Consider the following 14,056-nt stretch of genomic DNA (forward strand, 5'->3'; position numbering starts at 1 on the left):
CAGCTTTCAGCGCAGTTGTCAGTTCCGCCCAACACTGTCAGTGTTTCAGCATCCACTACCTACTTCAACACCGGAAAATGGCAAGATAACCGACACCTAGTGTTTTTTTTTCTTTTTGTAGCATTGGGGCTATGCACCTTCCTACCTGACTAGTCAGCTCAGGAGCAAACGACTGACCACCTATCTTCCTGGCTCCTTTGGCTCCTCCTTATGCGTACAAGTAGTGAACCTAGCGAAGTTCACCAGCGTACATAAATATGACGTTTTGGTGAACTTTATCTATGCTACACGTCTTCTTTCTGGGGCGATTTTTAAATAGTTTTGTAACCTCAGTTGTCCCGACTGTTCTGTGTACAGACAGATGCTGGACGCGTTCCTTTTTCTTTCTCTCTAGGATTCGGAGGGAAATTCGCGGTGACCTCGCCCCCCACCCCCCCCGTGACACTGCCTCGGTGTCAGATTCCCCCGCGCGTCACTTGGAGGGCGTGGGAGGCGGAGAGAAAGAAATGAAAAAAACAAAAAACCCCGACAAAAAAAAACCCCAAAACCCAATGCGTATTTTTTTTTTTTAAAGGTCTCCTCGCGCTACACTTTCCATTCCCTTTTATGGGTACCAAGTAACCCGAAGAGGGCAGAAGCCAGCCGTAAAGCCCCGGCTGACTCCTTTACGTACTGGAGTCAGTTCCTATTTACGCCACAAATGAATGATATACAATAGAAGGCTTCGGGATCTATTGTACTATACGGTTTCACTTACAACCATCAGCTAGGGAAACCCCCATCCCTTCCTTTTTTATTTTTTTTTTTAACCCCCTTAACGCGTAGTGGAACTTCCCCTATCGAGTTTCGGTTTTGGTTTCTGGTTTCCTGGCTCTGAAACCCTGCCGAGCGAGCGGTACACAGGACATGAGATTACTTAGAATGACTGCTGCTGCTGCTGCTGCTGCTGCTGCTGCTCTCCACTTGCAGCAACTGATTGTTCTTTAAACAAGAAATCCGGCAGTACCGTTTATTTTATTTTTTTTAAGAGTGCCTCCATCAAAACTTTCTCGGAGGAAGATCGCAGCTACTCTGAGAAAGCAAAAGATTTGTTGATGTCAAAACACCTGATATAAACAGAGGTTCAAAAGAAAAGTAGTTTTTTTTGTTTTTTTACCTGCTTTGAGTTGCTAATAGAATGTCTGGACCTGTATTTATTGGCTGAAGCAGCATGTACAGAGAAACACTACAGTGATGTAAATGTCACCCTTTAATGCAGTTGAATCAGGGTCACACATGTTTACCTAAAGAAAACTAAGCGTCCTGTACTTCCCAAGCTACTTAGGGGTTTAGACAGTGGGTGGGGGAATTTTTATTGAATATGCTTCATGTGAATAGCTCGAGGGACTTTCCCTTCATGTCCTCTGGGGGATGGGGAAAGGTCCCTGAAAGTCACTAGACTTTGCGGAAGCCAGTCCTCGGCAGCTCTGCTTCTGACAGTCTCATCTGGAAACGAATCAGAGTGGCATACATCTCCAGCAGCCCGTCGCCAAGGGGAAAAAAAATGCATCCAAAGTGGTACTTGAAGTCTCTTCTCCTACAAAATAGTAAGTATTTGATCTGCTTTTCGATTTTACCTCATTCTTCTACAAGCAGTGCCATACGTTGGTATATTTCTTGATCTCTCTGTGCTTTGCAGTTTGGTATGTGATCCATGCTGCTACGGTAGAAGTAGTGTGTACAGAGGATGCTGTGCTGCCATGTGTTGCCCTGCAGGACCCAGACATTAGCTACAGAGCCATAACCTGGTACAAGGTAAAAGCAACTATTTGTTTTAATATGGACCACCTGGGAGTGTTTTCTCCTCTCTTGCTCCGTTTAGTACATGGTTTTACCAATGTATATCAGAATATAACCGGAAACTGTCTCCAACCACATATGGCTTTTTTTTTTCTTTTTTAAAACTCTTTCAGGCCAGCTTGAAGGATTGAGCTAGAGTAGGGCAAACAAAGTGCACAAGTCTATTTGCTGCAAAAATTTGAAATAGTGCATCATTTTACCCCAGACTAAAATCTTCTGCAGCTTCTGGGAGGGGAAAAAAATCCATAGAAAAAAAATGATGTAAACAAAAATGAATATGAAAAAGTGTTGTGGGACTTTTGCTAGTTGTAGTTTCTCTGAGGACAATTTTGGTTGGAGTACATGCTCCAGAGATCCTTTGTGATGCAGTTGATCAGTGAAGAAGCAGCTTTCTTGAGCTAAGGCCTTTATGATAGATATACATGTAAAGTGTTAAAAAATAATAAATAGTGATTTCAATTCTACCCTAAAATTCCTTCTGTTCTTCAACCTGAAGCTCAGAGAAATTGTTAGGCTGTGATGTTCATGGCTGTTCCGCTGCCTTATGAAATGCGGTGCTGTTTCACAGGTTAATGGAAGCAGCGAGGAGCTGGGTTTGGTGGCACGGAGGAAGTTTCTGAATAACACAGAATCTTATTTTGAAGACTCAGTAGAAATTACTAGTAGCAACATGTGGGCTTTGAAGATAAAGAACACCACAGCCTTCCACAGTGGGATATATAAGTGTCAACTCTGGGCGCCCGTTGGAAAACCGAACACGTGTGGCGTTCTCAGATTGACAGTAACAGGTATAGTATGTTTGTCTGCTGCTATAGTATATTTGTCTGCTGTGATGTTCTTATAGGGTTTCACTTGTTTCTTTCTAGTGAATTGAATACTCCTGAAAGAATGAGATTGACAGCACCGAGAACAGAACTAGTACAATTGTTCACAGAATAAGTCTTTTGCCTAAAGTATGATGCAGATTTCTGGGTCTTACATCTCTTTTTGGAAGTTTAGTAGGACTGATAACACACAGAGAATGTCAACTAAGTTAATTAAGAGTCTGAAGAGGGATACTTTACCAGAAAAAGATGATCAGATTAGGGGCTAGATTCATCAAATATTTGCTTCAATTTTTCTTCATTGCAAGATTGTTTCACCTGACTCTCTCAGTCTCAAGTCCATTCTCACGTCTTCTGTAGGGTCCTTGTGGATGCGTACTAAAACTTAGAATGAAATCCATGCTGTATATCAGAGTTGGTATTGTCCTAGGGTCTCAGGGCTAGCTGGCACCATTTTTCAAGAGCAAATTCATCATTGAATGAGGGTTGTGTTCCGGGTGAATTAAGAAAGGCAGCTGCATGTCCGGTTAAGACATATCTAACACTTTCATTGAATGATATGCTCAATATCTAATTTATCAATGCTGAGTGAAATCTTAGAGAAATGGATACTATTTCTACTAGTGGATTATCTGGAAGAAAATAGCCTCCTTGATTCACAGCATTTTTGTTATGCTCAGGCTTGTGGACCCTTGGCCGACAAGAGGATGGTATACCTTTCGGAGGGTCCGTAGGCTCTCTTGTCGGGTGGCGAGGCAGAACAGGAGGCGGGACCAGCTGATCCTTGGCACTGGAGGCGGAGGCGAATACAGAGGCGACGAAGAGACGAGATGAGGCGCTGTGTTTTCACCACTGGTGGTCTGCGGTCCCCCCGGGAGGAGCCCGTAGGGACCCGACCGCTGGGACTTAGGTGGACCTATGGAGGTCAGAGCAATGGTGCAAAGGCCAACTGGAGCTTCGCCCTGGAAGCCCACGGACCCCCCAGGAGGAGCCCGTAGGGACCCGGGCCGCTGGGACTTAGGTGGGCCCTTGGAGACGGAGTCTTGAGGGAGTCCTAGGTCGAGTGCCAGAGGGTCGCCGCTCACCAGTCCGAAGTCGTGCACCAGAGAATCACCGCTTGCCAATCCGAAGTCAGGAACCAGAGAATCACCGTAAGCCAATCCGAAGTCAGGAACCAGGAAGACAAAGCAGAAGTCAAGCTCGAAGAACTCACTGAAGCAAGCAGACTGGACAAAGCTCACAGGAGACGTTGCCAAGTCAAGGAATGAGCAGAGGAAGCCTCCCTATATACTTCCTCTGCTCTGGATCATTGGAAACAGGTGAGTCTAGTTAAAGGGACCAGGTCCCTTTAAATGCAAATGAGTTGACGGCGGCCATCTTGGATCTCATGGCGGCGGCCATCTTTGATCTCCCGGTGGAGGAGAGACGCCGCTGAGGGAAGCAGGACGGCTTCCCTTGCAGCGGGCAGCACGGGCCCGAGTCGGAGCCCTTCCCCGGGGCTTTCCTGGCGCTGAGAGTCAGGTAGGGGAACGCGGTCGTGGGGCGCCACGGCCGCGGAGCACAACAATTTTGGCTTTAGAAAGGCTTATGGTACTGAGCTGTTAATTTCTTTGATGGATGCAATAAGGAGGGACACTGATGGTGAATCAGTAACTTTGCTGGTCCAGCCTGATATCTCTGCTAGGGATGTGAATCGATTTTGACAATTTAAAAAAATCGTCAGATAATTTTTAAATCGTCAAAAATCATTAGAGTCGCGATACAATAGAAATTCCCCCGATTTATCTTGAAAAATCGTAAATCGGAGGAGGGGGGAGGGCGGGAAAACCGGCACACCAAAACACCCCTAAACCCACCCCGACCCTTTAAAACAAATCTCCCACCCTCCCGAACCCCCCCAAAATGTTTTAAATTACCTGGTGGTCCAGTGAGGGGGTCCCGGTGCGATCTCCCGCTCTCGGGCCATCGGCGCCATTTTGGCTGCCACTAATATAAATGGCACCGATGGCACGATAAAAAAAACCCCTTAGCCTCCCCCACTCTCCCGACCCCCCCCAAAAAACTTTTTACACATACCTGGTGGTCCAGGGGGGCCGCGGGCAGCGATCTCCCATTCCCAGGGCATCAGCTGCGCTAATGGCCTGGGAACGGGGGGCCAACGGTCGGCCCCTGTGACATTGTGAGGGCAAAGGTAGCGCCGGCACCATTTTGAATACTGGCAATATGGCCCGAGTGCAGGAGGTCGCTCCCGGACCCCCGCTGGACTTTTGGCAAGTCTTGTGGGGGTCAGGAGGCCCCCCAAGCTGGCCAAAGGTCCCTGGGGGTCCAGCAGGGGTCCAGGAGCAATCTCCTGCACTTGGGCCGTATTGCCAATATTCAAAATGGCGCCGGCGCTACCTTTGCCCTGTCACATGGTAAGGGCAAAGGGCCATCGGTGCCATTTTTTTTAGCGCAGCTGATGGCCTGGGAACGGGAGATCGCTACCCACGGCCCCCCTGGACCACCAGGTATGTGTAAAAAGTTTTTTTGGGGGGGTCGGGAGAGTGGGGGAGGCTAAGGGGGTAATTTTAAAGGGTCGGGTGGGTTTTTTTTTTTATCGGCGCGGGCCTCACTAAAAAAAAAGTAGTGATGTGAATTGGAATCAGAACCGATCCCAATTCACATCTCTAACGATCAGATTTCCCCCCCCCCTCCCAGCCGAACCCGATCGTTAAAACGATCGGGCACACGATTCACATCATAAGAACATAAGAAAATGCCATACTGGGTCAGACCAAGGGTCCATCAAGCCCAGCATCCTGTTTCCAACAGTGGCCAATCCAGGCCATAAGAACCTGGCAATTACCCAAAAACTAAGTCTATTCCATGTTACCATTGCTAATGGCAGTGGCTATTCTCTAAGGGGTAGATTTTCAAATAGCGCGATTTGGCGTACTTTTGTTGGCGCATCAGGCGCCAACAAAAGTACGCTGGATTTTAGTAGATATGCGCGTAGCCGCGCAAATCCGGGATCGGCGCGCGCAGGGCTATCGATTCCGTATAGCTGGCGCGCGCCGAGCCGCGCAGCCTACCTCCGTTCCCTCCCTTCCCCTACCTAACCCACCCGCCCGGCTCTGTCTAAACCCCCCTTACCTTTGTCGGGGGATTTACGCCTCCCGGAGGGAGACGTAAATCCCCGCGCGCCCGCGGGCCGCTAGCGCACCGGGACGCGACCTGGGGGCGGGTCCGGAGGGCGCGGCCACGCCCCCGGACCGCCCCAGGCCGTAACCACGCCCCGGGCCCGCCCTCGAAACTCTACGGCCCACCCCGAAAACGCCGCGTGGATCGGGCCCGCCCCCTCGACACGCCCCCAACACGCCCCCCTCGGAAAACCCCTGGACGTACGCGAGTCCCGGGGTCTGCGCGCGCCGGTAGGCCTATTGAACATAGGCGCACCGGCGCGCGGGGCCCTGCTCGCCTAAATCCGGCCGGATTTAGGCGGATTTAGGCGAGCAGGGCTCTGTAAATCCGCCCCTAAGTGAACTTAATAGCAGGTAATGGACTTCTCCTCCAAGAACTTATCCAATCCTTTTTTAAACACAGCTATACTAACTGCACTAACCACATCCTCTGGCAACAAATTCCAGAGTTTAATTGTGCGTTGAGTAAAAAAGAACTTTCTCTGATTAGTTTTAAATGTGCCCCATGCTAACTTCATGGAGTGCCCCCTAGTCTTTCTACTATCCAAAAGAGTAAATAACCGATTCACATCTACCCGTTCTAGACCTCTCATGATTTTAAACACCTGTATCATATCCCCCCTCAGTCGTCTCTTCTCCAAGCTGAAAAGTCCTAACCTCTTTAGTCTTTCCTCATAGGGGAGCTGTTCCATTCCCCTTATCATTTTGGTAGCCCTTCTCTGTAACCTTCTCCATCGCAATTATATCTTTTTTGAGATGCGGCGACCAGAATTGTACACAGTATTCAAGGTGCGGTCTCACCATGGAGCGATACAGAGGCATTATGACATTTTCCGTTTTATTCACCATTCCCTTTCTAATAATTCCCAACATTCTGTTTGCTTTTTTGACTGCCGCAGCACACTGAACCGACGATTTCAATGTGTTATCCACTATGACACCTAGATCTCTTTCTTGGGTTGTAGCACCTAATATGGATCCCTAGTCTCTGCTGCATTCAGTTCTGTTATGAAATCATGCTGGCTTACCTACAATCAATAGGGATTTCTTCACTTGTTTTAGATTGGTTTACATAATTTTTGACAGGTCAGAAAAATCAAATGCAATTAGGGAACAAAAGATCCACATGGAAGAATATAGAGGCGGATGTACCACAAGGCTATCTGTACAATTTTATTTAATGTTTATTTGTGACCATTAGGGAAAATACTGCATTCATTGGGGTAAAGGTTTTTGTAAATGCAAATTATATTCCTGAGGAATTTTTTAACATATGTAGGAAGGAGGTAAAAGGATAAATAGGTAATGATTTGGTTTTAAATGTGCAAAAAAACAAACAAACAGCTTTACTAAAAATATGTAGGAATATTGATACAGATGAGCATTGTTTGAATGTTGAAGAACACAGACTTTCCATAGCTCATGACGTTCAAAATCTGGGAGTAATAATTGATTCACAGGTACATCTAAAATTGCAGGTGAAAGCAAAGGCAAGAACTGCCTTTTATAAACTAAGGGGCGGATTTTCAAAGGGTTACGTGCGTATATTATGCGCGTAACCATGAAAACCCGCTCCTGCGCGCGCCGAGCCCCGGGACGCGCGTATGTCTCGGGGCTTGAAAAAAGGGGCGGGGAGGGGGCGTGGCCAGAGGCCTCCAAAGGCCTACTAGGCTAGGGAATTGCGCGCCAGCCGGCACGCACAACCTACACCTGGGTGCAACTTAAATAATAAAGGTAGGGGGGATTTAGGTAGGGCTGGGGGCGGGTTAGATTGGGGAAGGGAGGGGAAGGTGTGGGGTGGCGAAAGGAAAGTTCCCTCCGAGACTGCTCCGATTTTGGGAAAGCCATTGGGGCTCCCCTAGGGCTCGGCTCGCGCAAGGTGCACAAGTGTGCACCCCCTCGCATGCGCCGACCTCGGATTTTATAACGTGCGCGGCTGCTCGTACATGTTATAAAATCGGGCATAGATTTGTGCGTGCCGGGTTGCGCGCACAAATCTATGCCCGTGCGTAGGTTAGAAACTCTGGCCCTAAGAATGGTAAGAAATTTAAAAAGTTATATAGTAGTTGACATTTTTGCAGGCATTAGTACGTTATGCATTGGATTATTGTAATTCACTGTCCATAGGAAGGCCAAAAAACCCAAACAGATGCATGTTTTGTAATTAGCGCAAAGCGTGTCAGCTAGGATCATTACAGGGGCTAAATATCATGAGAGAATCACCTCCAATCTTCAGAAACTTCACTGGTTACCGATAAATGAAAGGGTAAATTTAAAATTGTTAACGTTGATGCATAAAACTATATAATGAGGATCATTGTTTATCAAATAGGATCCAACTTTCTGTTATGATACAGGAATTAAGAACCTTTGAGCAGAATTTAATTGCATTACCAACATTAAAAAAAAAAAAAATAGAGAGAGAAAATGAGAAAAAGGGCTTTCTCAATCATTGGGCCCATTTGTTGGAATGCACTTGAATCTGAATTGAGGGCAGAAAGATAATAGCTGGGGTTTTAAAAAACCGAAAACAAATATTGTTACTCAGGAATATGGACTAGAGAAGCTTAAAATATAGAGGAAGATATTATCTGTTGTATAATATCTAGTTCATGATGGAAAAGGAATAGTTTAGTTTTAAAATATGAAATGTTTGTTTTAAATATTTTGTGTTGTAAATGAAAAATGTCATACATGTAAATTTTTGGAAGCCACTATGAATAGCCATAAAGCCTGGAATGTGCAGGTTCCAAGTTTCTAATAAATAAATAAATAAATAAAAAACAACAACTGGGGACCAGTCCTGCCCTTTTCTAGGATTAATATCCCTCCCAGAAAAGGGTAATTGGGAGGGCCAGGGTAGGTCACACCTCTGGCTTTTTTGTGTGTGGGGGGGGGGAGGGGCACTAAGAAGCCCAAGGAGGCAGTAGCTGGTCCCCAGGTGCCTTTGACCTCCTCTCCTGCCCTCTGCAAATAAGCCTTGACCTCCTTGAGAACATTGCCAAAGTGACATCAAAATGGCACCAGTCTCAGGGCCAGCCAATGCCATTTTGTTGTACAGCTGTATGCTGGAACGACTGTACAATAACATGGCACCAGTCAGCCTTGAGACTGGCGCTATGTTTTTTGCATTTTAGTGCTAATCTCAGGATTGGTTGGTGCCATTTTCAAAGGGATGTCAGCAGGGCAGGAGCAAGTGGGCATCACTCCTGCCCTTTCTTTCCTGCATACCAGACCCCCACTGAAGGATTAAGTGGGCATCAGGAAGGCCTGTGGCCCTCGCTTCTTTGTAAAAACATAAAATCAAAACTGAAAACAAAGGTCCCTATCCATAGTTTGTACTGGATTCTTACTATGAGCATGTGCTGTGCACCACTTCTGCTCTATTCCTGATGTTGGTGACATTGGAAGAGTAACTTTGCATGTTTGAATCGGGGCACTGAGGTTCATACACATTAAAGTGAAGCTGATAATGCACTGTGCATAGAGGAATTGGAGCCAGGCTGCAAACCTGGGTAAAGTGAGCATGTTCAGCGTCTTCAGAATGTGTGGGCGCCTCTTGGCTGTCCTTTCCAAATGTAAGATACAAATATGTTCATTCATCCAAGGTAGTGAATAACATTTTGCTGGCAAATTGTCAAAGCCCAGAGTGAAAGTGAACTGAGCCCTAGGAAATCAAGATTCAGAGAGCCAGCAAATGGCAGATTTATCTGGATCAAGTCATGCATGGACTTTTTCACACATATTCAGCGGAATATACTCGGATAAGTCGGCCGCTGAATGTATAAGGCGTTACCTTAGCTGGCAAGTGCGTAATATATGTGTTGTCCAGTTAAAATTTATCCCCGCCCCTGGAAATTCTCCATTTTTGGTCCAGATAAATTCTGTGTGCACAAAAACTTGTGTATATAAATGTTTTGCAGTTGGGGGGGGGGATATTCAAGCACTGGATTTTATGTGGGTAGCTCATAAAGTTACCCACTCATAGCTTTCCAATATTGATTCTCTTATGTTCACTGGAAAGTGAGCTGATAGTAACTGATTTCCCAGAAGCTACACAGTCATTAAATGCGATTTTTTTAGTTGACCGAGACCGAGTGATTGTTTCCTGCTTCATTTGATGATTTTGCACTTATTGCTGATTATAAGGCTAAGCAACTGTGAGGAGGAAACTTTTGTAAGGATGACAAACATCTTAAGAAGCAGCCTTTCAGGAATAATAATATCCCTTCCTAGGTAAAGTATTTCACTGTCAATATCGCAGGTGTCTCAAAAAAATTGCATCTTTAAGCATTTGTTAGTTTTGCAAAGGTATCATCTCTATTCTGTACTCTGCTGCCTTTCCTTTAACTAACTCTATATTTAGTAGGCTAGTAATTATGGTCTATTTATCTGGCAACGGAAAGGCTGAATAGAAAAAGGAACTAGGAAAATATCTGCAAATGTTTTTTTTTGTTTGTGTGTTTTAGGTTGCCCTGACCAAGAAGAAAATGAAATATCTAGGAAGCATATTCTAGAAATTTTTTTGGTATCCATCACTGTTGTTTTTGGTTTGTTCCTCATGTTTCTTAATTATGTAAGTAATTTGTTTTATATGTTCATGACATATATGAAAATCACTATTTTTATGCTTGTTTTTGGATTCAGCAATTTCCTCCTCTTGCTCCTTTGGGCTTCCAGTTCAATCAGAGCCAGAGTCTGTTGGGTACATCACCCTGAGCTTTCATTATCATCTACCTGAGATTTCCCCCCACCCCCTTATTTATATACCACTTTACCAAGTCCAGTTATTGCTGGTGCTTCCTCTCTCCGAAGAACTGTGACTGCTACCTCTGCAGCATCCCCAGCCCCGAACAGCCTGGAGAAGCAAACATAGGTCCTTCCATGAGGCGTGCACAGTGCTTGTTACTGAATCAACTATAATTTAATGAATTTAGATGTTTAAGAACGATAAAAGCAAAGAACAGAAAGCGTTTTTTGTTCAATAATGGCAACAGATTAGAAAACAGCGTTCTGATTGGCGGCCTGTGGTTACACCTGCTTTCTGATTGGCTGACGTGTAATTAGCACGGCAGAGAATCAACTGAAATGGTTGCTCCTTAGCCACCTTCCCTGGATAGCCTGGTGGTCTTCCTTTTACTCCATTGTGTTTCCAGTCCTCTAAGACTTCATTTGTAGTTGTCTTGGGTTTTCTCCCATTTTTAATCCCTCTCCCTTGTCCTTATGTTTGCCTCAGGGCACTTTACTAGGTCATAGTTAATTACCTGATAATGGCAATGCAATTACCGATATAGATCCATCATGTTGGAGTTATGATACTCTCATTGAAATACTCATGTTTATGTGCAATATCAAGGCATTCATTTTTAACACATCTTTTCTTTTTTGTTGTTATTTTTAGAAATGCATAAAGATACAGACGATATTCTCAACTGCTTCTAAAAAGTGGAAAAACACTTGTATTTTCCCTACTCAGAATCCAAGAAAAGGAGAAGATACAATATTGGGGAATAACGGTGCCTAATAAATCTGACTTAGTTTGACTTATTGCTGGCTTTAGCATATAAACTTGACGAGGATGAGCAAGTCAACTGTGTGCTATTCTGATACCAGTTCTGATGGCCCTGGCTCAGCTCATGTTAAGATCTCAATTTCTGAGTCAGTGATGTTCTGGTTTGGATAGGGAAACAAAATTTCAAAGTAGGTTCAGGTGCATTCAGCTCAGCACAGCAAAATGGAGAAAAAAAAGGAGGATTTGCAAAAGGCTTAAAAAAGTTCTAGGTATTCACATTTCTTTGTTCTGTGACTTTTAGATATAAGATGGAGACAATGTGAAATGAGATTATAGTGTTCAACATCTGGGTACTTTAGCTAGAAGTGAAGGAGACTCACTCTGAATGTTCTTTCTCGAGGTAAATGTAGCTGAATTGATTCTTTTACAATAGGAGGGATGACTTGTCGTAAGAACCCTCTGTTCCCATATGCTGGCAGAAGTGTAGGGTGATTCATCTGGAGTGACATGGAACCCCTAGAGCATTCCCTCCTTAGTCCCTCCTGCTCACCCACCTTTGCATAAGTAGAAATAATCAAAGATGCATTTAAACAATTGAAATGCAAAACAGTTTAACATAACAAATACAAACTATAACAGAATTAAAAAGAAAAAGGGAAGGGTAGGCAACCTCAAGAAAGTGTCAAGGATGTTGGTTCAGTACAAAACTTCAGCCTCTCTCTTTGTGTCTGTTCCAGCACCAACTGGTTGATTTTGTTGGTGTGCTTACTGCTGAATCACTTATCAGGAAAAGTGTATACAGCTCAGAGCTATTGTTTCTACTAACTATCGCTGAATCGCCTTACGCGTCCGAATTGTGCGCTCCCAGCACGTTACAGACAGGAAATCTTCAACCGCACATTACAGTATCGACCTGTAATGGAGGTAGCTGCTGGACAAAAACCCACGCTCACATTTCACAGTCCTCTGGGGCGTCCAGGTAGTCCTAGAAGCTGGGATTACCTTCTGTTTCTTCCAAACTAGGCTGCACTCATAGCTTATGCCCAGCGAGTTGCAGTTCCAGCTCTCTGCACAAGGAATAATGATAGGCAACAGGGTCCTTACTGGCTTTTGGATCCCTTTTACCCCCAGCTGCCTGGGAGCCGCCAGTGGACTGGTAGCAATTAGAAACTTAGTTCACAGTACAGATCCATTAGGAGGTGATGGTGGGCGGGGAGTGAGTCGCTAACACTGACCCTACAGACTGCAGAATCTCCATCCTGTCTCCTCCGTGCATCTACCCCAGCTCTCCATGTGCAGCTCCGTGGAGCACATGCTGCACGTCCACATCTCTCACCTGTCTTGATCAGCTCAAAGCCAAGAAAGTGAGTCTTTACATTGACAAAACATTCAACACTTTGCTTGCTGTCTACTTTCAGCTTTAGGATCCTGAGTAAAGCTGAAAGAAAGCATCACCCTACATAGACCGGGAGAAGGGGGCAAGGGTTACAAACATATATTATTGTGTGAATTATTGTACTATTCATTTAAATTATGATTGACAATATAACACGGTGTGTTCCCTTATCCATTGCTTAATGTGGGACCGTGAGGAAGCTGTTCAGACTTCTCATGTTTAAATTTAGATGTTAAACTCATTTTGGCAAAGATATAAAGTATGTGGAATATATTGTATAGTGCTGCATATATGATATTATTTAAGTACATTTTATAAATATAAATGACTTTTTCTTTGTCTGGGTCTGTTTTGCCCTATTTACATGATGCTGTATCCTTCAGATTCACTTTCTTCCCTGTCGGTGGGATACATAATGCCTGAATACAGTCTATGTAAAGTTTCTATATTGAAATTTTTTTTTTTTTTTTTTTACCATTGCTCCAAAGAAGGTTTTGTTCAACAATCATACAAAAAGTGAGGACTGAGTCCCATGTGCCCTTTTGCCTGTGAAATGGCTTGCCAGTGGGACTAAGATACAAACCAGGGAGTCCAGGGGTGGACCGCTTTGCTTATTCATAGCATATAGCATAGAAGATGATGCAGTGATCCTGCTGATAAGGAATGTTGGCTCCTTTTTGGAATCAAAGTTATGATTCTCTTTAAATACTGACTGATAGAAATTAGATCGCATGATAAACAGGGGCCGATTTTAAATGTTACGCGGGCGGGGTAGATTTGTGCGCGCTACCACACAAATGTACACCCGATTTTATAACATGCGTGCGCTGCCGCGTGCATGTTATAAAATACAGAGTCTGCGCGCACAAGGGGGTGCACAAGCCCCGATGGCTTGCCCTGTTCCCTCCAAGGCCGCTCCGAAATCGGAGCGGCCTTGGAGGGAACTTTTTTTTCGATCCCCCCCCACCTTCCCCTCCCTTCCCCTATCTAGCCCACCCCCCAGCCCTAACTAAATCCCCCCCTACCTTTGTTTCCAAAGTGACGCCTGCCCGAGGCCGCTGTGCCAAGGATTCGAGACCACCCCCGTACCACCCCTGAACCGCTGCCACGACCCCGCCCCCGCACCGCCCATTTTTGAAAGCCCTGGGACATACGCACGTCCCGGGGCTTGCGTGCACCGCCGAGCCTATGCAAAATAGGCTCGGCGCGCACAGCGGTAGGTTTTCGGGGGTTACACGCGTATCTTATGCGCGTGACCCTTTGAAAATGTACCCCATAGTGCACTGTTTCCAAGAAAGCAGGTGAT

The 14,056-nt window shown here is 45.2% G+C and overlaps 1 protein-coding gene across 1 annotated transcript; it reads left to right on the forward strand.

Moving 5' to 3' along the window:
- The first annotated feature begins 594 nt into the window (after nucleotides 1–594).
- Nucleotides 595–13,089, forward strand: CD83 (CD83 molecule). The gene is made up of 5 exons (XM_029590688.1): nucleotides 595–1,586; nucleotides 1,679–1,794; nucleotides 2,408–2,627; nucleotides 10,312–10,418; nucleotides 11,244–13,089. The coding sequence occupies exons 1-5, from the start codon at nucleotides 1,544–1,546 to the stop codon at nucleotides 11,364–11,366; spliced, it is 609 nt and encodes a 202-aa protein (XP_029446548.1). The 5' UTR covers nucleotides 595–1,543; the 3' UTR covers nucleotides 11,367–13,089.
- The last annotated feature ends 967 nt before the right edge of the window (nucleotides 13,090–14,056 follow it).

The sequence above is a fragment of the Rhinatrema bivittatum genome, chromosome 2 (assembly GCF_901001135.1).
Source record: "Rhinatrema bivittatum chromosome 2, aRhiBiv1.1, whole genome shotgun sequence".
Classification (NCBI taxonomy): Eukaryota; Metazoa; Chordata; class Amphibia; order Gymnophiona; family Rhinatrematidae; genus Rhinatrema; species Rhinatrema bivittatum.

Excerpts from the sequence above, each read along its gene's own strand:
- CD83 (XM_029590688.1), top strand. The coding sequence starts at position 1,544 with ATGCATCCAAAGTGGTACTTGAAGTCTCTTCTCCTACAAAATA. Across the intron at positions 1,587-1,678 it reads GTCTCTTCTCCTACAAAATA|TTTGGTATGTGATCCATGCT; the intron begins GTAAGTATTTGA and ends TGTGCTTTGCAG. Across the intron at positions 1,795-2,407 it reads GAGCCATAACCTGGTACAAG|GTTAATGGAAGCAGCGAGGA; the intron begins GTAAAAGCAACT and ends GCTGTTTCACAG.